The sequence below is a fragment of the Solanum dulcamara genome, chromosome 6, assembly GCF_947179165.1.
Source record: "Solanum dulcamara chromosome 6, daSolDulc1.2, whole genome shotgun sequence".
NCBI classification, from domain to species: domain Eukaryota; kingdom Viridiplantae; phylum Streptophyta; class Magnoliopsida; order Solanales; family Solanaceae; genus Solanum; species Solanum dulcamara.
Window position 1 is genome coordinate 71,450,477 of NC_077242.1, and position 23,772 is coordinate 71,474,248.

At 32.6% G+C, this 23,772-nt stretch overlaps 2 protein-coding genes across 2 annotated transcripts; both read left to right on the forward strand.

The window, feature by feature from the left end:
- Positions 1–2,705: 2,705 nt before the first annotated feature.
- Positions 2,706–8,519, forward strand: LOC129891390 (glucan endo-1,3-beta-glucosidase 11-like). The gene is made up of 3 exons (XM_055966735.1): positions 2,706–3,208; positions 4,066–5,105; positions 8,245–8,519. Exons 1-3 carry the CDS (start codon positions 3,154–3,156, stop codon positions 8,320–8,322), a joined length of 1,173 nt encoding a protein of 390 aa, XP_055822710.1. The 5' UTR covers positions 2,706–3,153; the 3' UTR covers positions 8,323–8,519.
- Positions 8,520–13,188: 4,669 nt separating this feature from the next.
- On the forward strand, positions 13,189–15,195 carry LOC129891391 (cucumber peeling cupredoxin-like). The gene is made up of 2 exons (XM_055966736.1): positions 13,189–13,484; positions 14,482–15,195. Exons 1-2 carry the CDS (start codon positions 13,304–13,306, stop codon positions 15,027–15,029), a joined length of 729 nt encoding a protein of 242 aa, XP_055822711.1. The 5' UTR covers positions 13,189–13,303; the 3' UTR covers positions 15,030–15,195.
- Positions 15,196–23,772: the final 8,577 nt, after the last annotated feature.

A 23,772-nucleotide genomic window follows, 5' to 3' on the forward strand; every position in this document is an offset into this window, starting at 1 on the left:
CGTTTGAGTGAGCCATCAATGAAAATTGTTTGTTGCTGGAAGTCCAATGCTTTGTCCTGTTGGTCCAATTGCCAAATTCGTTGTCCCTTTTGACATTTTAGCTTTAAAATGTGGCTCTTTCGACTTCAAACTTATAATAATTGCCTCTGCTATTATAACTAGAACTAGAATAATGGTATAGTATAATATCAAAAATCATTTTCAAAGAAAATAAAATTGTTAAACCAAAGTCTTTTTCCCCACTTTTTTTTTTGATTTCTCACCCGGCATTCGTTATCCACATTAAAGTTCGATTAAATTTATATTCATGTCAAATTTTTTTATATCAATTGATAAAATACTTCCTAACAAAAATAATTTTGTATTCAAAAGAACTTGAACTCAAGATTTCTGACTAAGAACGAAGAATATTTTAATCTTCTTTTTCCACTTTATTATTATGAGAAAAGTGGTATAAAGATTCCATTAATTCTGGTTTTCCATTGGACATTTGTAACGCAAAGAGGTGAAAGACGTTGCACTAACTCAAATGGCCCCACGCGCTTCCCCTTTAACTATAATAAAATAATTGTTTGTAATTTCATTAGTAAATTTTATTTTAAATTTTAAATTATAATTTTTTTGATATTTAAACATATAATAAATTATTTTTATTAGATATGCTTTACTTAATTTTTTATAGCTTTTGAGCGTGTATTTAAGTACTATTACGTACGTAAATATAAATAAGTTAATTACTTACATTTTTTTTTAATTATATGCATTAATCTTAATAAATCAAAAAAATATTGTATCATTCCAATTAATACTGATGTGTATAATTTAATGAGGAGACATATTTTATGTGATTCACTTATTGAACACTTGTGAATATGGCACAAGAACAATTTTTTTCCTTCAAAATATGAATCAAAAATGTATATTAGACACACTTTTATTATATGTTCAGATATTCACCAAAATTAAATGAAGGTCCTATGTCCCCCTCCCTTTCAAACTTTTTTTTTTACGCATTTTTTATCCCCCTTTAATTGGTAAGAAAAATAAGGCAAAGCGCAACATGGGCAAAAATGCATTTATTCAAAACTAAACAAAGGGTCTTAATTGTTATAAAAGAAAGACTATAAAGTAAATGCACCAGAAAAAAAGTGTATAGAGAGAGATTGATATTTTATTCAACTTTAAATTCTAATGTTCAAATAAATTGAAATGACTTTTTATTTATAGAAGAATTGAAGCCGCCGATAAAACTGCTATCAAAGCTGCTTAGAGAAATTCGATTGTAGAACTGCTACTGCTTATAGGCCTTCTTGCAGAGCTATTTCTAAGCTGTTGATTAAGGAACCTACTTGCAGAGCTGCTTATAAGAATAATAAATAAACGTCCACAATTAAATTAAATGTATTCATAACAATAATGTCTTTTTCACTTGATTTTTTTAGTCTCAAATGACTTGAACCTCATGCTCTCTCAAACTCTTCGCCCTTATTCTTTCAATGTTTCAATTCTCTATTTAATTTTCTGAATCATTTGATCAAATTATCACTTTTCATTATCCTTTTGTGTACTCAAGTTTATTTCTTAGTTGCAGTTGTAATTTTATCAATAAAATAAAAGAATTAGATGAAGAGTTTAAAAGAGAATGAGGTCGGCAATATGAATTTAAAAGAATCAAATAAAAAAAGATATTAACACTTTTTTTTTTAGTTTTGAATAAGTGTGTATTACACACATTGCTTTTTTTTTTATTAGGTGATTAGCGAAGAAAGTAAATAATATGAAAAAAAATAAATTCGGGAACCTCACATAGTATAGGTGTGTAATTGTTAATTTCATCATAATTTATATATGTTTCTATATCTTATTTTTAAAATTTACTAATAAATTTGACGGGTTGGAGTCGTTGATACTTAAAGCCGTTTCATTATTATTATGATGAGTTTTATTTAAAAGTACTCTATTAAAATATCTCTAGTAAATAGCTTTTAGAAAATATGCATTTTAGTGATATTTGCCATCACGATTAATTTAGAATTTTTAATTTTTGAGCATTTTATATTTGACAACTCAGCATAAAGCTTTTACACAAGCCATTACTTATAAATATTGACAATTTGGACATAATCATGAGGTAACAACCTAATAAAATAATTAGCTCCATAATTTCATTATTGTTTCTTCAACACCAAAAAACATTTTGCATGTACATGCCACGTACTTGTATTAAAGTTAAAAAATTAGAACTTCAACCTGCTTAATTAAAAGTACACCAAATCAATTTTTGTTAGATGAGTGATAATATATATATTCAATGAAATTAACTCAATTACCATTTATTGCTTCTAAATATTTTTCTGTTGCTGTAATGGCTTGATCAAAGTCTAATTTATTAATTTTCTTTGGAAAAAAAACAACCTTTTTAGCTTATAAAAACAACTTTTGCTACTGTTTAAAATATTTAAATTTTAAAAAAATAAAAACTCAGTTCTTTAAATCACTTTTTTTAAAAAAAATACACTTATGGATTCTCACCAGGAGTTCGCATTGGTATGTTGATATTTTAGTTAAAAAAAAAGAAGAGAAATCCTTCTTTAAATGAAAAGGAAAAAGTAATAAAAAATTCTAAAATCAAAAGAGGAAACTGCACAGCACTGTCTGTGCTGGACACAGCCTATAAAAGCGCGTGGAGAAAACTTAGCTGCAGACACAGTAAGTCCTCGTTTGGCAGTGAGAATATTTTTACACAGTTTCCAAGATTTTATAAGAAAATTCAAATCCAAACACTAACCAATACATGAAATTCAAAACTTTAGACTATAATTAGACTTTTGTCTGAAAATAATTTCACAGCCAAAACCCCTCCGTCCTCAGCCGCCGGAAACCACAGTGTGCCGCCATTCAAGAAAACAACACAAGTAGTATCATATATACACAAAAATAATAATAATTAACTTATAGAGAATTTTTTCCCCTTTTTTTCAAGAATCTTGAAAGTTTAGAGTTTTATGATTGGGGGGTTTTTGTGAAAAAAGTGATAGGCTGTAAAAAAGGGTGTATTGGGTTATGGCTGATGAAGCTAAAAGAATGAGCTTTTGTGTTTGTTGAATTTTGGAAGGTAAAAAGGGACGACGTCGTTTTTAAGTTGGTGCAGTGATGAAGATTCTTCTCAGATTCCTTTTTATGTTATTGGTGATCTTCAATAATAATGGTACTGTTTAATTTTCATGGGTTTTCATTTTTGTTCAATTCTTTTGTTTGTTTGATGGGGTTTTTGTAGTTTTTCATATCTTTTGGATTGTGAATGATGGGGTTGTTTCTTTCTTTCTTTTTTTTGAATCTTGGCACTTTTTTTTTCCTTTCATGAAGTCTCTTTTTTGAGCTGCTGATTGGGAATCAGGTAATGGTTAGCAGATTTGATCCAAATATGCTTTATGTACTTTAGTATTACTTGTTCATGTATGATTTCAAAATTTAAACTCACTAAAAATTCCTTACTTCAAGGTAAGGATAAGCTCTGTGTACACTCTATCCTCCAACTACTGTTGTTGTTGTAATAATAACTAAAAGCTTAACAGTAGACAATAAAAGCTGGATCTTCTAATTTTGTGTTTTGTGGGGGGGGGGGGGGGGGACTCAGCTATTTTCTGTTTGATCTTGATGTAGTGGAATTTGTTTGTAGCCTTTTTCTTTGCTTATGAGAATGGATTCGTATAGCAGCCTTATATTTTGTATTTCTGTAGTATAAGGTTATTAAGATGTATAATTGATGAATAGGCAAATTGTTGTTTGATGTATTTATTGTGATTCCATTAGAAATTGACTGAAGAAGTTTCCTGCAAGTCTTATGTTAATTTATATTTACCGACCGCTTATCATGTCAAATCGATTCTTGTGGCTTGACATGCTGGTTAAATGTACAATTAGACCTGAGTTAACAGAAATAGCTTCATCTTTCATATCTGCATTGTTTCTGAGACGCTTTGGATCATTAACATTTCGTGTGGAGCTGGTTTTCTTATTCTTTTTCGTTGTACTTAGTGCGCTTTTTTCATCTTCTCTTTTCAGCTCAACAGACTGCAAGAGCGTTCACAGGAACATACGGGATTAATTACGGGAGAATTGCAGATAACATCCCTTCACCTGATAAGGTGGTTAAACTCCTTCGAGCAGCAAAGATTAAGAATGTTAGAATTTATGATGCAGAGCCCAGTGTCCTTAATGCGTTTAAAGGGACAGGGCTCGAGCTGGTGGTTGGACTTCCGAATGGGTTTGTAAAAGAAATGAGTGCTAATGCAGATCATGCTCTGAATTGGGTAAAAGATAATGTGAAGGCATTCCTTCCTGATACCCGCATTGTTGGCATCGCTGTTGGAAATGAAATTTTGGGGGGTAGTGACAATGAACTGGAGGTAGCTCTTCTGAATGCTGTAAAGAATGTATATAATGCAACAAAAAAGCTTGGGATAAGTGATGTTGTTCAGATATCAACCGCACACTCGCAGGCTGTTTTTGCTGATTCATTCCCTCCTTCTTATTGTGTATTTAAAGATGGTGTTGCTCAGTTGATGAAACCACTTTTAGAGTTCTTCTCGAAAATTGGATCTCCGTTCTGTTTAAATGCTTACCCGTTTTTGGCTTACACGTACAACTCAGATAAAATAGACATAAATTATGCTCTTTTTCAGCCAAATGAAGGAATTGTTGACAATAAAACTCATCTTCACTATGATAACCTGCTCGATGCTCAGATTGATGCAGCATATGCAGCTCTAGAGGATGCTGGTTTCAGAAAAATGGAAGTCATAGTTACTGAAACAGGCTGGGCCTCTGATGGAGACGAGAATGAACCTGCTGCCACACCAAGTAATGCTAGGACATATAATTATAATCTGCGTAAAAGGCTCGCCAAGAGGAAAGGAACTCCATTGAGGCCCAAAAAAATGTTGAAGGCATATATTTTTGCATTGTTCAATGAGTATCAAAAGACAGGTCAATCATCAGAGAAGAACTTCGGACTCTTCAAAGCTGATGGTAGTATATCTTATGATATTGGTTTCTCTGGGCTGCAAGATATTTCAGTTGCATCTTCGCTTTTGTCTTTGAAGGTACGAGGCTCTATTGTCCTCATGAAAATGTTTCTTTTTCTTCTGTTTGCTAGATCTTTTCATTCTTAGAATCAATGCTCTGTGTGTTAGTCATCCTTCATGTTCTGGATAAAGAGCGAATTGTTGTGAGCATAGTGTTTTCATATAGTTTTGGATCATCTGTGTAGCACCCGTAGTTTAGAAAAATGTGATCTTAACTGACTTAAAAAAGAAAATGGAAAGAAGACATGTTGGTTGGTCCCTTAAACTGGAAATTTAACCTCATGTTCAAGCTTAGAAAATATGCACAGGTTCAATGTGTAGCATGTCGTAAACATGCTGGAAACCTCTACGTGAATGTATTGAGTTGAATTGCATGATTGCTAATATTGGAAGTGTTGATGATTTTTTTTTATACTTTATTCTGCTACTTTGCAAAAAGGTAAAGGAACTAAGGAAGACTAAGAAAATCAATGTTGTTGGAGCTTCATGGGTTTCGTCTTAGTGCCCTGATTATGCCTCTGTGGAGAAGTAATTCAATCAATAGTGTAAACACCCGGTTCATTAAAGAAAATAGACTAATCTTTATAAATGCATATTTGAAGGGTTCAGACTTGTGAAAAAATGTTACATTTGATTCAAAAATGTATATGACCAGATACTTTTCAAGGTGTTTTGACATGCTTATAGAATGAGTCCTTGTATTTCAATGCATTTCAACATGCTTATAGAATTGGATATGTTTTTCCTACTGCTGGAAGCCCATCTTTTTTCACAGTAAAGAAGCCTTTTCTAAATCTATTGACAGGAGGAGGACTGGAAAGAGATTGAGAGTATGTACCAGAGTTGACAGGGGGGGGGGGGGATGTAAGATCCATTGGCTAGAACTAGACTTCTTTTTCTGCTACTAAGTATTTGAAAAACTTCCTGTTCTGCTACTTAAGAACTTTTGTAGAAAGAGGAAACGAGCAGAGGAAAAAAAAGAAAAGGAAAGAAGAGAGGAGGACAAGTAAGTTAGTAAAGTTCATCACTTTGAAGCTTATGGTTTAAATTGTCTTTTCAGATCTGGTTTTGATTGGTGATGTATTATGCCCATTTTCAGCATGGATAGCATGCTGTTCTTGGTGTCTCCAAGACTGTTGGTGACTGAGTTGGAACTTTGGAAATACTGGTAAATACTTATTGAGTGGATCAACAGCTTGAAAGAAAAAAAGAACTTTTATATGTTTTAAAATAATACTCTAGTCTAAGGAAATTGGGCATGGTGATTTTGAATGGGACTTCCGGAAAGATTTTGTTAGGATTAAACGCTTACCATCATGCCACAAACTATAGCTGATAGCAAAGGCACAATTTTATTTCTTAACTAAGTCCACCACGCAAGCACCATGTTCGATCATGACACTGACACGGGCCAGCCCAGGCCCTAGTGGGCTTTGCCATAGGCAAGATATTGACATTACCCAACAACCCCCTCCCAACACCTGCCTCATGCAGCATTGCTCTTGGGAATCGAACCCATAACCTTGGCTCTGATACCACTTGTTAGGATCAAGTGCTTGCCATCATGCCAAAAACTATAGCCGATAGCGAAGACACAACTTTATTTCTTAACTAAGTCCATCACGCTAGTGCCATGTTCGATCATGACACTGATGCAGGCCACCCCAGCCCCTAGTGGGCCTTGCCATAGGCAGGATGTTGGCATCACCCAACAGATTTACTAGGTTTTTTTTTCTCATTTGGGAGCATTATATAGGTGCTGATAAGCTGACATGAAGAACTTAGTCTGTGGTGAGCCTGTTGAAAAATAGTCATTCATGTACTTTATGAAGAGATAGGTTAATAGATTTGTCATGGAAGCAGAATTATGTTGGATCTGCTGCTTTCTTTTGTTAGGACATGTCCTTCTTTAGTGTTTGTCAATCTAACAAACAACTCAAATAAGTTCATGTCAACTCGTCACGTGTCATCTTCCTGCTCTTCCGCTGTTGAATCCAGGTGATGAATGTGCATTCTATCTCGTTTTATGTATTTGAGAAGCATTAGCTATCCTACCAATGATTACTCAACTTTAATTCTTTTTCATTTTGGATTGCGCTAGTCCTTAATCATTTTGGAGGAAGCTAGTTTTTCTTTCTCCCCCCTAATTTCTCCCTCCTGCTCCTTTGTTTGGGGCTTTCACTTGGATGAGCTTGGTTGATTTGTGTACTTGGAGTATCTTTGTCTGTGGACTTCTAGAATTTGTTGCAGCACTTAGAATAAACTTTTAGGAACATGTATCTTTTGAGTTTCTACCAGGCCCTTCTATTTACTACTGTAGGTCATTGATAAACAAGCTGTTATTATCAAGATTGAAGAGTTATGTTTTATGAAATATAGTCTTTATTTGTCGACGTGGTCCTGCTCCTTCTATTCACACATGAGGTTGTTACTTCAGAGTAAATTAGATCTGTCCTGGTGTTTGAGTTGATTGAGACCAATCTTTAGGGAACTTTTTATTTTACACACTAATGTCCATCTATGTTGGTAACTGGCATTTTTTTTTTTCATTTGATGAATCTTATTATGTTATGCAAATATGGATTGACTCTTATCCTCTCATTTGTTCCTTTTTGAATTTCTGCTGCTCCTTCTTAGTTTTGTTTTCTTTCTTTATGTTCTTTTCCAACCCAGTGCGCGCAACTACTCGACCTTTTTGGCTATTATTTCTTCTTAGTAGAAGATATCTCATTCTGTCTTGTGCTTCGATTTTAGTGTTACCTGTTGTTTCCTTTGCTTCAGTCTTAGTAATATTTGTTGTTGCTACTTGTTCTCTTCTTAATTGTTTTCAGCACAACTTCTTCGCTACTATATTTGCTTTACGTATTTGATTTTTGATATGCTTACTCAAGCCGAGGGACTATCGGAAACAACCTCTCTACCTTTCCAAGGTAGGGGTAAGGCTGTATACACACCACCCTCCACAGGCCCCAGTTTAGATACCCTTTCATAGTTTTGAAGTTTGATAAAGGATTCCTGAGCATATTCTTAACTAGCCTAGTTAACAAAGAATATTTAACAATCATAGCCGATGTGTGCATTTAGTGTTCTCTTCTGCAGATTTTATGTCACATATCATTGTGGACTTACACATTTTACATGCACACAAATGTTTCAGGGAATTCAAGCTCAAGGGTATTATTTATCAGCGATAGCAATCACAACTTCAATATCGATTCTGCTATCGAGGTTGTGATTTTTTTTTTTGATCTCATCTTATACGAAATACCAGATTAGCGAATTTCCTCGTTATAGAAACTGCTATATCGACAACATTAGGAATGCAGTCTCTTAGATATTCATCGCTAGTCGACCATGAAGGTTGCTGATTGTTTTTGAATTTTTCAGCAATGCAGAATTAGTATATATGAAATAAGTTTCTTTCTTGGTTCATCTTGTCTTAATCTTGCTGTTTCTTAATATTTTTATTTAGATTTACGTTATATGCACTGGCGATATATAGAACTTTTACACCATCAGTAAAATTTAAGTAGTTATAGCAGATTATACGCCGTGTTTAGACATTATATCAAGACATGATATGAAAAATTACCTGTTGTTTTAGGTCAACTAAACTTGATGAGGTAAAGAATCTAAACATTATTGGTATGTTGATTCAGAAACATACGCTAGGGCGGTTGGGCGGGGAGTTAGATCAAGCCAACGGTCCTGCTCTGCTTTATACTAACAGAGTGTGGTTGGGTCTGACTCCGTTATCTTGTTCATGGATAAACAAATATGTATAAAAGCTCTATTTGTCAGTGCCATTTTATTAGTTTCTTCTTTCTTTTTGCGTATGATATCGCCACTCCCTTTGGCAACATCCACTAATTTCATATTTCGATTCGGATATTTTCAGAATGCTGTTAATAACAAACGAATGACAAATGAATTTCCTAGTGTTGATTCTATTTCAATAGAAACATGATTTTTAAACTCTTGTTATTTCTCATAATTAAAATTATATAAGTAAATATCAATGTAGGAAGGTTCTTTAATTTATTTTCTTCTTATTCAGACAAAAATATTGACTAATTATTAACAGACAATTTTTGCATTATCATTGTTGAAACTTGCTTGAGATGGTGGCTATATTATATTATAATTTGGTCATCAAAATTTAATAATACAGAAAGACCACGTAAAATTGTGATGATTCATGAAAACTCTCAACTGATAAGTCAATTACTTGTTAAAACTATAACTTGATAAAATAAATTGTTATCTAGAACTATTCTATAGTCAAATTTGAAATGCAAAGTATCTAGTACTTTGAAAAGTAAACTCAACAAGAAATATTCCTAAAAATTTCATTGAAATAAAAATGCTTGGCTCTAAATGATTTGAGTGACCTTAGATTAAGATCTTAACAACCAAGGTAGGGACCCTAATAATTGAAATGTTCAGAGTACGAGATACCGTATTTACTTTTACTTGTTAAATTTAAACTTTATATATTTTTTTAAGAAATAATAATTGACGCTGGTATTTTATCATAATATTCAAATTAATTGATGTTTAGTCTTAGATTTTGGAGAATAAATAATTAATATTAAGAATAAAACTTCAAAAAAAAATATTTTTTTCTCTTTACATATATGCTAACAGTGACAAGTAAAAATAAAAATATATTTTCAATATAATAGATAAGTAAAAGTGAACGAAGAAAGTATAAAATGTTCTATTTACATACAAGAAGTTTATTTCATTATTCTATTTCATTACTAGAAATAATGTATTTTTCCATTGCGAATCCAAGAGAAATTGTGTTACAAAACATGATTTTTCATCCATTTTTTACCGAATCAGTTCATTGAGAAAACACATGATGAAAATTAAATAATTTTTCACCGAACTAGCTTATTATTCTTGTTTCTATCGCACTTGCATATAAGATAGTATATATTATTCTTTTATATTGTTCAAAATGTCTTGATTCTTTTATTTTATTCTTCTCAATTTTTCCCCACCTTTCGAATATTGTAAAAGGGCATTTTCCCACTTTAATTTCATGTATTGTTTTTTTCGACTTCAAGGGCAATTATTGGCCAATAAAAATCATCAAATTTGCTCTTAATACTATTCGAAAATGAGCAACTTTATTATACTTCATGTCTAATCAAAACTTCTAAAAGTGTATCATTTTTCGATTTTTAAAGAAACTTTTAATAAGAGGATAATTTAAAGCAGTCAATATTAAAAATAAATATGAACCTTTCTCTAAGTGTATTTTTGATACATAGAATTCATTAAACTTTTGAATCGAAAATATAACCAAACCTAAAATTAAACAATTTCAAATGGTAGAAAGACAACTTCTAACATGGTAATTGATGTGATGAATTGGAATACTTCATGCTGCTCTTTTGTGGTCCAAAAAAGTTGTTCCTCAAAGATATGATAAAATATATTAAGATGCCCCTTTTGATTAAGTCTCTTTGATTGTTCTTATTTCCAATCATGCAACCCCCCCCCTTTTTTTTTGCAAGTGAGTTTCATCATGATTAGGTGTGAAAGATGCAACAAAAATAGGTGGAGTTTTTGGTGATATACACAAAGGCCACCAAGCAATGTTTGATAAGTAGTTGAATTGGCTTTAACTAAACTGACACAATTTATATTTTGATATATAAAATATATAATGAAAATAATTGTTTTTTTTGTTGGTCTGAAGTTTGATATGACTTGTCAAGTTAATTTTAGATATTTTAATTGAAGTTGTGAATTTGACAAGGCTAAACTTTAATATTTTTTATTGAAATTGCGATCTTGACAAGGCTTCAGTAATATTGGTTTACATATACAATTCGAACATCTCTATTGGTATTAATAATATAATATTGGTTTCCAGATTTTCATGCATTTAAAGGATTTAAATTTTTTTAAGTATTTAAATTTCAAGTTAAATGCAAGTATCTATTTTTTCTACTAAATTGACTAATGTAGGGTGTGTCCGATTCAAATATTTTCATATTCAATTGACTTAAATATTTTGAAAAATATTTTTCAAAATTAAATTATTTTCCATCAATTTAAGAAAGCATGAAAAATATTTTTCTAAAATCTCATTCTACCTCACAAACCCCTATAATCCACCCAAACATCCCGACCCCTAGCTCCTCAACCTTACCACCTCATAATGCCACCCACTCCAGCCCAGACCAACTCAAGACTCGACTCGAGTCACTCGATCTGAAGTCCGCCTTGACTTGAGACCTTATACCAGACTTGTCTCTAGCCCGACCCTAACCCATATTTGACACCTAACTCGATCGAGACTTAATACCGACCCAAGACTCGATCAAGTTATAAGTTGATGTTAAGGTTAGTTCTCAAGGTTATGTCTCATATCGGGTCGATTCTTGGGGTTGGGGTTGGGGTCGGGTTCAGGTCTCATGGTTGGTCTTGAGGGATTAGATCAAGGGTTAGGTTGGGTTCTCGGGTTAGGGTTGGGTCTCGAATCTCAAGGTTGGGTCTCGAGTCTGAGGTTTGATTTTGGGGTCTGGTTTCAAGGTTGGGGGATCCGGTCTTGATGTTAGGCTCTCGTGGTAAGGATTAGGGTCGGGGTAAGGTCACGTATAAGGGTAGAGTAGGGATTGGGTTTCGCGGTCGGGATCTTGAACTTAGTCTTGGGGTTGGAGTCAGGTCTTGAGGTTAGATCTCGGGTCTCGTGATTATGATCTCGAGCTCAATCTCGATCTCGATCTCAATCTCGGGTTTGTGTCAACATTGGGGTCGGGTCTTAGGTCGAGGTCAGTGTCCATTCCTGGGTTGATATTAGGGTCGGGTCTTTGGTTGGTGTCATACCGAGATTCAGGTCCTGCGTTGAGTCAGGAGATAGGTCTTGGTCCAGAATCATACTCCCTCTGTTCACTTTTACTTGTCACTTATTTCTAAAAGTAGATTTTTATTTTTATTTGTAACTTTTGACATATCAAGAAAAAATAATTTTTTCCATTTTTACCCTTAACATTAAATGCAATTCTCTAAAATCATTTTTCAAGACATAATATCAAATATCAATTAATAGGAATAGTATGATAAAATACCTATATCAATAATTATTTTCTTAATAAATGTGCCAAATCTAACAGTGATAAACAAAATGAGCGAAAAAGAATTATACCTAAATACTTTTGCGATGATATTTTTTTTTTCCTTACTAACTAAACATTAAAAATAATAATAGGAAAACCATTTTTTTTTTCATTTTTCTACTTACAGAACATACCCGTAGCGTAAAATAAGATGGGAAGGAAGTATTTTTTTTCTTTAATTTAATAATTAAAAAAGAAAAGAAGAGCCAAGACGACTTGGAACGTTATACATTTCAAATATGGGGACCAAGTTGAATTAGCATCATGCCAAGTGTCTTGAAGTTGACGCTTCTATTTTGATTAATGAACTCAGTATTTTTTTGGTACAAAATAATCTTTTTATCTCATAAAAATAAAAGTAAAATTTAATTTTATAGAGTACAAAAACAAATAACTTAATATTTTTGTCTTTATTAGAATATCTCATTAGATTAGTTATATTATTTTTTATATAAAATAACTCATCTCATTATTTTAATATAAATAATAAGATAAAATAATTCTAAAATTAATTAATTTTCATAATTAAATATAAAATAAAATAATTTTATATTTTATCTAGAATTTATTATCCTTGACCAAATTACTCTTCAATGAAAACACGTGTGATGATAAGTGTAAACATGACATATGAATAAGTTTTTTTATTCTTTTTTTTCCCATTTTGACTAATTGGTGTAGATTGACTTAACCCATAGATATTAATAGTACTATTAATTATATTCATTTCTAGGAAGTTGAGAATTTGGCAGAATTATTAGAACTGTTCCAATATCCAATAAAGAGTAGTTCAACTTCCAAATCATGCCACGTGTATGAATCAAAATCTTTCTAAATTCCACCACTTTCCTAATCGTGCTCATGATATTATCTTTTTATTTGACATAGTCAAAATTCATCAACATATACAATTGAAACATCCTAGATACTTCCATAGATTAAATAAATCTATAAATACAACCTTGTATTGAACAAATATTCAAACTGAAACTTTGCAGCTTTTTGTACACAAAAAAAGAGGAAAGTTAATTATTAGCAAGAAAGATCCAATTGGGGGGCTACCTGAGAACACACAAAAATATGGTTACAAGGATGAAAATTGCTCTAGTCTTGGTAGCTATTTTGGCGGTGTTGCCGGGGAATATAGTAGCAGTTGATCATGTAGTTGGTGATAGTATGGGCTGGACAATTCCCTCAGGTGGCCCTATATCTTATCCAAATTGGGCTTCAGGACGTACCTTCAGAGTTGGTGATATTTTAGGTATGTATAATATTACGTTTATTACTGTTATTGTTATACCTTAGGTGTTAATTAGCAATAGTAAGGACTATTTTGGGTCTTTATTTCGAATTACATAAATGAGAGTCCTGTCTATTTGAAAGGTAACTTGAATTAGAAGTTGGATTGAATATTGTCAATCTTTAGGCCTTCCAATATAATTGATCTAAAAGAGCTCAAGAAACTCTATATTTTTCCTTTCTTGTTCAAAGTTAGATATACCATGAATCCATGATAGTTGGTTTATAGCATAGAGATGATTAGTTTTGGCTTTTGATTCAATCTATACCATTTAAGTGGAGGAATACATTCATTGAATTCATGGCAAAAGAGCTTATTTATCTATGTTGGTAATGGAGAGTTAAAAATTGGTCCTATTTTATATTATAGGTACATATCATACATCCTGATTAAACTTGGTTGCTATTAAATTTTCTTAAAACTTGTAGAAATAAGAACAAGAGAAACAAAATAGTTTTGATTTCAAAAGCAATCTTTAATATGTTATGCAATTTCTTTGAGTAAAACCATAAAGTTTAACTATTCATATGTGCATACATCACCATGTCATCAATAATCCTATCATCAACGACTGAAATGCCTTATGTCTTTTAGTCATGCCATAGATTTCTATGTCAATAGAAAATACGCAAAACTTCTAGTACTTTTTTTTTATAATATTGAACTAAAATGAATTTAAATGGAGTGACATGGGTAATGACGATTCATATAATCGACCTTAACTTGCTCTGCATTGAAGGATAAATATTGTTGTTATTATTGTTGTTATTTTTGTTGGTGGGCCTTTTAACTTCTTTTTTTCCCGCTATTGGACCATGATGTCTGAGTTTAAATGAAGCGATATGGATAGTGAAAATTCATATGGTCGAGCCCAACTTACATGGCATTGAGCCATTATAACTCAATACTTGAAATTTTGTGATCTTAACTTGAAATTTTCTCAATTTCAATTTTGCAGTGTTCAACTTTACAACTGGAGCACATGATGTAGCCAAAGTGTCAAAGAGTGCATATGATTCTTGCAGTTCCACTGGTCCTGTTACACTTATTACTGTTGGACCAGCCAATATTACTCTAAATTCAACAGGAACTGAGTATTTCATTTGTACTTTTGGCCAACATTGTAATGCTGGCCAAAAACTAGCTATCAATGTTACAACATCTTCTACTACTACTCCTAGCCCTGCCCCATCCCCTGCTACCTCCCCTGCTCCATCACCCGTCCCGAACCCTACCCGTGCACCAACCCCAATGCCAACTCCAACGCCAAGTCCATCACCATCAACCGGACCATCCGGACCATCTCCTAGTCCTAGTGGTGGTGCAGGAACTTCACCATCGTCTGCACCACCACCTGGACCAGTCACACCGGGGGCTACTACTCCTTCATCCGGGGCACCATCCGATGGTCTAATTCCTCCACCGCCTCCAAGCTCTGCCCCGCGAAGCGTTTTTGCTCCTGCCTTGATCATGTTCATGTCCATTGCTATTAGTATCATGTGGTAGATTCATGTATTTATTTATTTATTTATCGAGAGGACTTTTCGTTACGATGATTTTAGTGTTTGTATAACTTTTTACATGAGTTGAGATCATTATTGGACATGGTCATTGTATACTTGTAATATTGTTCATTGATTTGAGTAATTAGTGATTGTGTGAGTTTTAATAAGAGTGCTGTTAAATCTTTAGTTTTTCATACTTCTATCAGTATATATTGTATTAATTCCCTTAGTAAAATAATAAAAAATCATCCTCTACAAACAAATTAGTTTTCCGACAAGTTTTCATTTCATGATTACTATAAACAACATGCCTAACATTATTTTAAATAGTACTTTTTATATATTTACACTATTCTAATTTTGATATTAGTCCATAGACGATATATATGATGGTTTGATCATGCACATTACGTGCTAGTTTGGTGGCATATACGTTCTTTCCAATCTACACACACATTCCATTAAAAGGAGAGAAAATAGTGGGATTTCGATTTCCTCTTTTGAGATAATATCTAACTGTAAACTTTTCTTAATGCACTTCATGATCTTAAACACGATAATCTTACAGAAAAACGTTATAAAAAATGTACCTAACACGAAAGACATTATCACATAAAAGAGTGAAAGCATTAATTAGTCGCAAAACTGATTTCTAGCTACCTCCTCGTCTTAGACTTACGTTACCACAGCCACCAATGACGAAAAAGGTGTAGAAAATATGTGGTAAACTTAATGGCTAATGAAAATATCAATTCATAGAGATTAAGATTAATTTGGTATGTTAATCAAATAATTGGTGTACGAGCAAGATCTACTCTTTAATAGATATTATTTGTGGGCATTAATTGAGCCACAAATAAATAATAGGGAAAAGTTATACCCAAAAAATGAAAAGTATTTACCCTTAACTGTCACGTTACTTTCATACCCCCTTTTTATTTTAGAATGACATAGATTTATTTTAAAATTTGCACTCTGATGTCATTGTGACATCAGCGCCCACCCTATATGATACCGATAGGGTATTGTTGTATTCACGTTTTGATGTATTAACAAACCATGAGACCCGGTAGACAGACTTGGTCCCATGAACAAGACGATTCACAGATAGTCTGGAGACCAGCTGTAAAGCTGGCAAAGTTGTTGTAGTTGGTGGCACTACAGCAGAGGCGCTGCAACAGCAGAGACCTCGACCAATGGCGTGGCTCCAAGGTTTTTTTGTCTCTTTTATGAAGAGAACATTGTGACAAAAAAATCAAGCTTTTGCAAATCAAGCATATACACAAAGTAAAAGCCATCTTCAAAGAGGAACATTGTTCATACTTAACAGGAACCTGATCCAGCGTTGCAGTATCTTCATTTGGGTTTTGAGGTTTGTATCTTTTGTGCTAAATATTGTAAGATCAGTTCCTACACTACAAAGGAACATTAATCAGTTTATTTGTCATTTTGACTTCATTGCTAGAGTTAGCTTTGAAGTGGTTAGAAAAGTCTACATTAACCTAGGAGTGGTTGTGTAGTGGGTAATAGACTTATTGCTTAGTTTCCGAGTCATTGCTAGAGTTAGCCTTGATCGGAGTGTTTAAAGTCTACGTCAACCAGAGTTAGTTGGGGTACTGGGCAATAGAGATATTGCTTAGGCTCAAAGTCTTGTAATAGAGATATTGCAAGCCGAGGAGTGGAGAGGGTTAATGTTTAGTTACAATAGGTTGTAATAGACTACTTTGCTCATGCATCTTAGTGAAGAATGGTCGGTGAAATCCTGTTTGACAAGTCGTGGTTTTTCCTCCCTTGAGCAAAGAGGTTTTTGAGGTAAAATCGTGTGCATCATCTTTACCCCCTAGTTCGTTTTAGCAGTTACATTTCTGTCAAGGGACCTGGTTCATTGACACAGTGGTGGACTCGTATAAGCTAACAAGTATGAATACACCAACGGATTATCATACAGGATTAAACTCAGTGTTGTATGATACCGATATGATATCAATATACCGACGGAGTATCACAAAGAATATATTTTCTACTAATTTAGAGTTTAATAAATAAGAATGTGATTTTAATAATTTTCTCTTAATTGTTTTTTATTTATTTCTTAAAAAAAAACCCAATCATATATGATACTGATAGGGTATCAATATACCGACGGAGTATCATAGAGAATTAAGCCCAATTCTATATGATACCGATATAATATCAATATATTGACGTAGTATCACAGAGAATTAATTCATAGGAGTGATGCTGACATCATGCACGAAATAGAAAAAAAAGTGGGGTAAGCGGGTAAATAGTTTGGGTCATGAGTCCATTAAACATAAATAGTTTGGGTTGAATCCAATTTAAATAAATAGTTTTACAATTGAGTCTATTTCATTTTATTTCCCTAAATATAATTAGTCTTACACTTGAAAGATGCAAAATGATATATGGACAAACACTAAAGCCTATGTGAAATTCAGTGCTCGTTACGTGCTTCGTTGGTGACATATATGTGTTTATCAAGTTTTTAGTTTTTGGTATTTCTATCCCTAATTTTTTGATTTTATCATATTTAATTTCATGTTTAGATATACAGTTTTATCACAATATGTTAAACAAATTTTAGGATGACCCATTTTGACAATATCATGTTAACTATAAATTTTAAATGTGAACTTATCTTTACTTTTAAAGCTACACAGGTTATATGAAATCTTTGAAATCAATTTTTTCAGTAAGTACTTATATATTGATTCGACCTGGAAAAAAAAGACATAAAAAGCTATTAAAGTAATTGTAAAGAAAAAGTCAAAATATTTTGTTCTTTTCACTAAATTCTTATCAAGAAAAAGGTCAGATCAAATGTCAAATCTTTAAACATTTGTTAGCACCAATTGTTCCTTCAAAAGTTCTATCAAAGATACAATTCATTTATTTTTTTGAAATAAATATTTTTTATATTGAATTCTCATTTTATAATCTATTTCTAAAATTTTTAAAAAAGTGTCACGATCCTGACCTGTCGTGACTGGTACCCACACTAACCCTCCAGTGGTAGAACCATTATTACAACTCAAACTAACAGTACTCGCAATGATATAAAATATTTAAAGATGCGGAAGTAGGTTTAATAATAAAGAAAAGACTGAGTTTCCATAAATTCAAAAATATACAGTTATCAACCTCGAATATGCAAAATTTAACTCTTAGGAACTGAAAGTCGAATGTACCAAAACTCCAGCAAAGCATTAAGTTTAGAAAAAAGGGGATAACAACCTCGAAAATTAGTAAAACTAAATCAATGTTTAGAAATCTAAGTCCCGGAAGAGGGATTAGGGTAAGGAGAGTTCACAGTAGCCTGAAAGAGATGGCTCACCCTTGAACTCGAACAACTATCATTTTTTTATGCGTGGTCTCTCCGTAGCAGGCTGAATATGCCCTGTACTCAATACGACAGAGCAAGTGTAGTATCAGTATACAAAATTAACAGCGTACTGGTAGGATTACGCGGCTAGCCAGTAAGCAAATCATAGACAAGTAAACACAGCACAATAAACACATATATCATATCATAACCAATACTCAATTATATTACAGTTCATCAGTCTCAACATCTTGCAAATTCACATAAGGGTCCTCTCATGGGACCTCCAAGCACCTATCTATATGTTGGAATGTGACACTTAGTCCAAGGTTTGTATCAGAATGTGACATCCGATCCAAATGTGTGTGTCAAAATGTGACACGCTATTCAAATATGTGTTGGAACGTAACACCCGATCCAAACATACAAGTCAACCACAATCACAATGAATAGTCAACTAACATGTCTACGAAGAACAGGTTCATTACAAGTCATGGCTAGAAAATAGTCATTTCACATAGATCATTTCATGCTTCCCTATTCATAGCACATGAATCACATATGAAAAGACAAATCATCACCTACCTCGAAATCAAGCTTTGACAGCTCTAAAGTGCAAGAGTTTTACCTTTTTGGGTTTTTTCAACTTGTTTTTGATTTAAAGACAGTAAATACATATAAAAGATCAATACAATGACTTAATTTACACGACTTATAGCATAATTCTCCCTCTTATATCAACTCATGATCCTAACCTCCATTAAGGGCTATTTTCCACCACTATTTCCAGGCCAAAACCCTCCCCCAAATGATTACCAACCATAATCCTAGGTTCTAGGAATTGAATCACGAGGTAGAGGAGTAGTAATCTTACCTTTGGCGTGAGAAATCGTGGAAAAATGATCAAAAGAGCCCTGGGTCACCTCCTAACTTCTTAAGAATAGTTTTGCAGAAAGAATATCATTTTTGGAGTTTTTCCCGACTTAAGTCACGTCTATCCTGCCACAGCGGGACCATTTCGCTCTGATAGCCTCGCCTTGGCAGGAATAATCCCGCTCTGGCGGGATAGGCGGAGATAGAGATCTCGTAAAGAGTCTCAAAGTCTCCCTTTTTAAAAAACACATCCTTGTCCAAGACGCCTTAAAATATACCTTTCACGTCAAGATCGATTTCAGGAGTCTTACTCACCCGATTGAGATTCCGTAAAGCTGTTCATGCTCCGGAACGTCTTGGCTATCAATTAAATCCATCAAATTATAGGTTCACTCCTCCATCCATTTTCGAATCACCCTAGACCTCACCTGACTCAGAATTCGTCCAATCAAAATTTTCAAGTCACTACCCGAAGTTTTCTGGCCCGATCGTTACAAAAAGAGAATCCACTTTCATTCATACAAATTTATTTCAATAAAAAATATTGGTATCAAATTATGGTCAAATATTTTTTATGTTTAAATTATTCTAAATTTGATAGTAATTCATAAGTGAGATATATGATTGTTGGTCGTGCACTTTACATGCTTGGTTGGTGACATATGTGTTTATCATCTTCTAAAAACAAAGTTCTACCTGATAAGTTTTCATGAATATTATTATAAAGAGTATTCCTACAGTATTTTAAATACTTTTAAATATTTAAATTATTTTAATTTTGATATTAGTCCATAAACGAGATATATGGTGGTTTGACCTTGCACATTACGTGCTAGTTTGGTGACATATACGTTCTCGTCCAATCTACACACAAATGTGGTAATCCTAATGGACAGAGAAAACACCAATTTATAGAGGTTAAGACTTAATTTACTACGTCCATCAAAATAACCGATGTACAAATAAGCTCTATTTTTTATTAAAAATTATTTATGGGCTTACATTAATTAAGCCACAAATAAAATAATAATTATCTTTCAAATGCTATCGATTTTTGGCTAAAGCAACATAATTTTACTCATCACGATTTCAATGTTTTTTCACCTTAAATCTCTATAATATGGACCATATTTACTTATTTTGAATTTATTTAGAATTTAGGTCTCATGTTTTTGTTTTAAATTTGGTTTTGTATTACATAGGTACCTATTTTTATGGCAATATTTGAACTTAATTAATTCAATGGGAAATTGAATTATTGTATCCTTTATCCTTTTTATGAGGGTTGTTTCAATATTGTTACAAAATATTAATTTTTCTCATTGTACTTATATATGACATTTCACAAATTTTTAGGGCCAATTAGTTCTTATTGCATGAGTAGAAAATTGATAGGATTATTAGAACATAGGAATTTTTGTAATTTTTTTAAATGGTAGAGAATTTTAGAGAATATAATAAAATAAATTGTGTATTTAAGTAACTTTTTCATATGTAAATGCGAGTCTAATTATTATTGTAATTATAATTATCTTTAACTTGTTGTCTCAATCTTATTTAGTTTCATGTTTAGATATGCGATTTTATCACATTCCTGGTTGTGACACATAAACTTCAGAAAAAAAAAGAAGAAAAAAAGCAATGTCTGTCTATTGAAAATTATTATTATCATTTAATAGATAGTAATCAATGGATTCGTAAATTTGAGCTTAAACAGAGTCAGTCACACATATCACGAAAAAGTCATGGACTAACACACTAAAAATTAAGATAATTCTAAATTTCCGTTTCGTGACAAATAAACTCTAAAAAAGCAGCTTTCTGCGATCCGTTCAAAAACAAAAAAATATCGTTTAAAAAAGGTTGTTATCAATAGACCCACAAAATTTGATCTCAAATTGTGTCAGTCACACATATTCCGGATAATCATGGACAAAAACACAAAAAACATAAATAATCTTGAATTCCTGTTTAATGACACAAAAACTCCAAAAAAACGATGTTCGCCTTTTGAAAACAACTAATAGACTCATAAAATTTGGGCTCAACATAGTTGGTCACACATATTTCAGTAAATTCATTGACTAATAGTCTACTACACACAAAAAATTGAGATAATCTTGAATCCTGTTTTGTAACACAAAATTCAAAAAAGCAGCGTACATGCACCTTAATAGGATTTTACCAATGGATCCACAAATTTTGAACTAAAATAGAGTTGGTCATATATATTTCAAAAAATTTGTGAACTAATACACACAAAATATTGAGATAATTCTGAATTTTTGTTTCGTCATAAATAAACTTAAATATAAGCATTGTTTGAAGAGTAATATGAACCCACAAAATTTAAGCTCAAACATAGTAATATGAAGAAGACAAAATTATTTCAAACACTAACAAAATTAAAAGCATGCTTTCTTTCTAAGTGAGGAGGCCTGGTTATTCACATTACATTTGATGGTTAGAGTTGAATCGAAATTTAAGCAGTGCAAATTCTGAAAATTCGCCGGAGAAATATATCTCTTACATTATCCATAATTTATGAAAGTATCGACGTAATATTATAGATCTGGTAACTATATAATAAGTGAAACTTTGTGGGTACGATGAAGGGTACTTTCAATATTTCTACTATTTCATTTTTAGTTTCAACTCGTTTTATCTCTCGATGACACGCATTTCATAATTAAGTGTGATACAATTTGGTTTCAACTTTCATTCCACATCCGGATCAAGCTTCTCACATGCCTCCAAACTTCCTGTCAAACAACAATTGACTTGAGATATAGTAATATGTAGAAGATAAAATTATTTCAAGTATTGACAAATTAGAAGATTTCTTTTTTCAAAGAGAAGAGAATGGATCATTCACATTTCATTTGATGGTAAAAGGCGAATCGAAAATTAAGTGGTGAAAAATCTGAAAAATCCTCAAAAAATAATAGAGATGTCTTTCACATTTCTCATAATAGGTGAACGTATTGATGTAATTTCATAGTTCATAAGCTTAAAGAAAAGAAAAAACAACCCTTGAATGATTCGCAGACCTCAGAAGCTTGTGGGAAAATTTAAATATATCTTACTATTATTAGATCTGACATTACATATGTTATGAGATTGATAAGCCAGTAAATACTTGCTCCTTGTCAAATACACCGTCAAGTGCCTATGTGACAATATGGCCAAGATCTTGTTCTATTTGCTATATGGATGATGATTTATCTTTGTAAATACATTTGTTTTTTTTTCCTATTCTACCAACCCTTTTTTATTTTACGTTTCTCATTCAGTATTCGGTACCTGTATATATATTGAAACTTAGATTGATCTAAATTTGTGTTGTGTAAGGCTTATTTAAGAAGAAAACGCTTTTCAACAAAAAAAATTCATATCTAAAATTCAAATTCGAAATCTCTAATAATAATAAAAAATTCTATCCATTCTACCACAATTCTTAATTAACCCGTTTTTAGCTTTTCTTTAGGATTATGAAAACACGTTTGCTTGAATTTTGCACTATGCATTGCTGACTTTTTGTTTGAGCAGTTGCTACGAATTTCTTGAATGCATATTGCTTTTTTTAAAAAATTATTATTATTATTTTAACACTAATAACTATAAGAGGTATTAGATTAAATTATTTTTCTCTCTTTCTTAAATGAGTAATTAAGAATTATATGCATTTTGAATGATTAAGATAACTTTTTTTTTTGGTAATAGAAGGAATTATATTACTCTACCGAGAGTATTGCAAATGGTTTCCGGGCTGTACCGATACATAGTTAGGGGCCGTAGCTTGGCCTAAGTTCTTAAAATTACATGCTTTGATACACCTAGTATAAGTAGTTCTCAGAATGTCTGCCTCAAAAACATCTATGACACACATCTGTGGAACTTTCAATAGGCTTGTTTCTTCCAAAAATGAGCACCTCGCTCCCTCCTTAGCTAGACTGTCCGCCACTTGATTTTCTTCCCTGAAAATGTGCCTAATGGTTGTGACCTGCAACTCTCTCATAAGGTACCTGCATTCAGAGATTATATTGTTAAAACATCCATAGTTGTTAGAGATCATTTGTATAGGTTGTAACGAATTACTATTGACTTCCAACGGTCGCAGATTCCTGGACAAAGCTATTTGCAAGCCATAGAGGATGGCTAGCAACTCTTCTTGTGCCACATTAGTGTGGGCACATGATTTGATGTAACCAATTACCCATTCCTTGTTATGGTTTTGAATAACTTCTCCTATCTCACCTATCCCAGGTTGTGTTGGAAAACCCCCATCAGTGTTTAGATTGAAAGTGTTTTTTGCTGGAGATTTCCAGCGCATTTGGACTTGAATTGGTTGTTCTTTTCCGAGGGGCTCCTTTTGGTTAAGGAAGTAGTATTCTCTTGCCTGTGCGATAACATGCTTAGTGCTTGTGGAATTTCTTTTATTTTGAAACAAGTTCTCATTCCCGCTTTTCCATATTTTCCACATACAGAAGGGCAGGATTGCTTCCTAAGGGATCCAGGCATCAAAGGA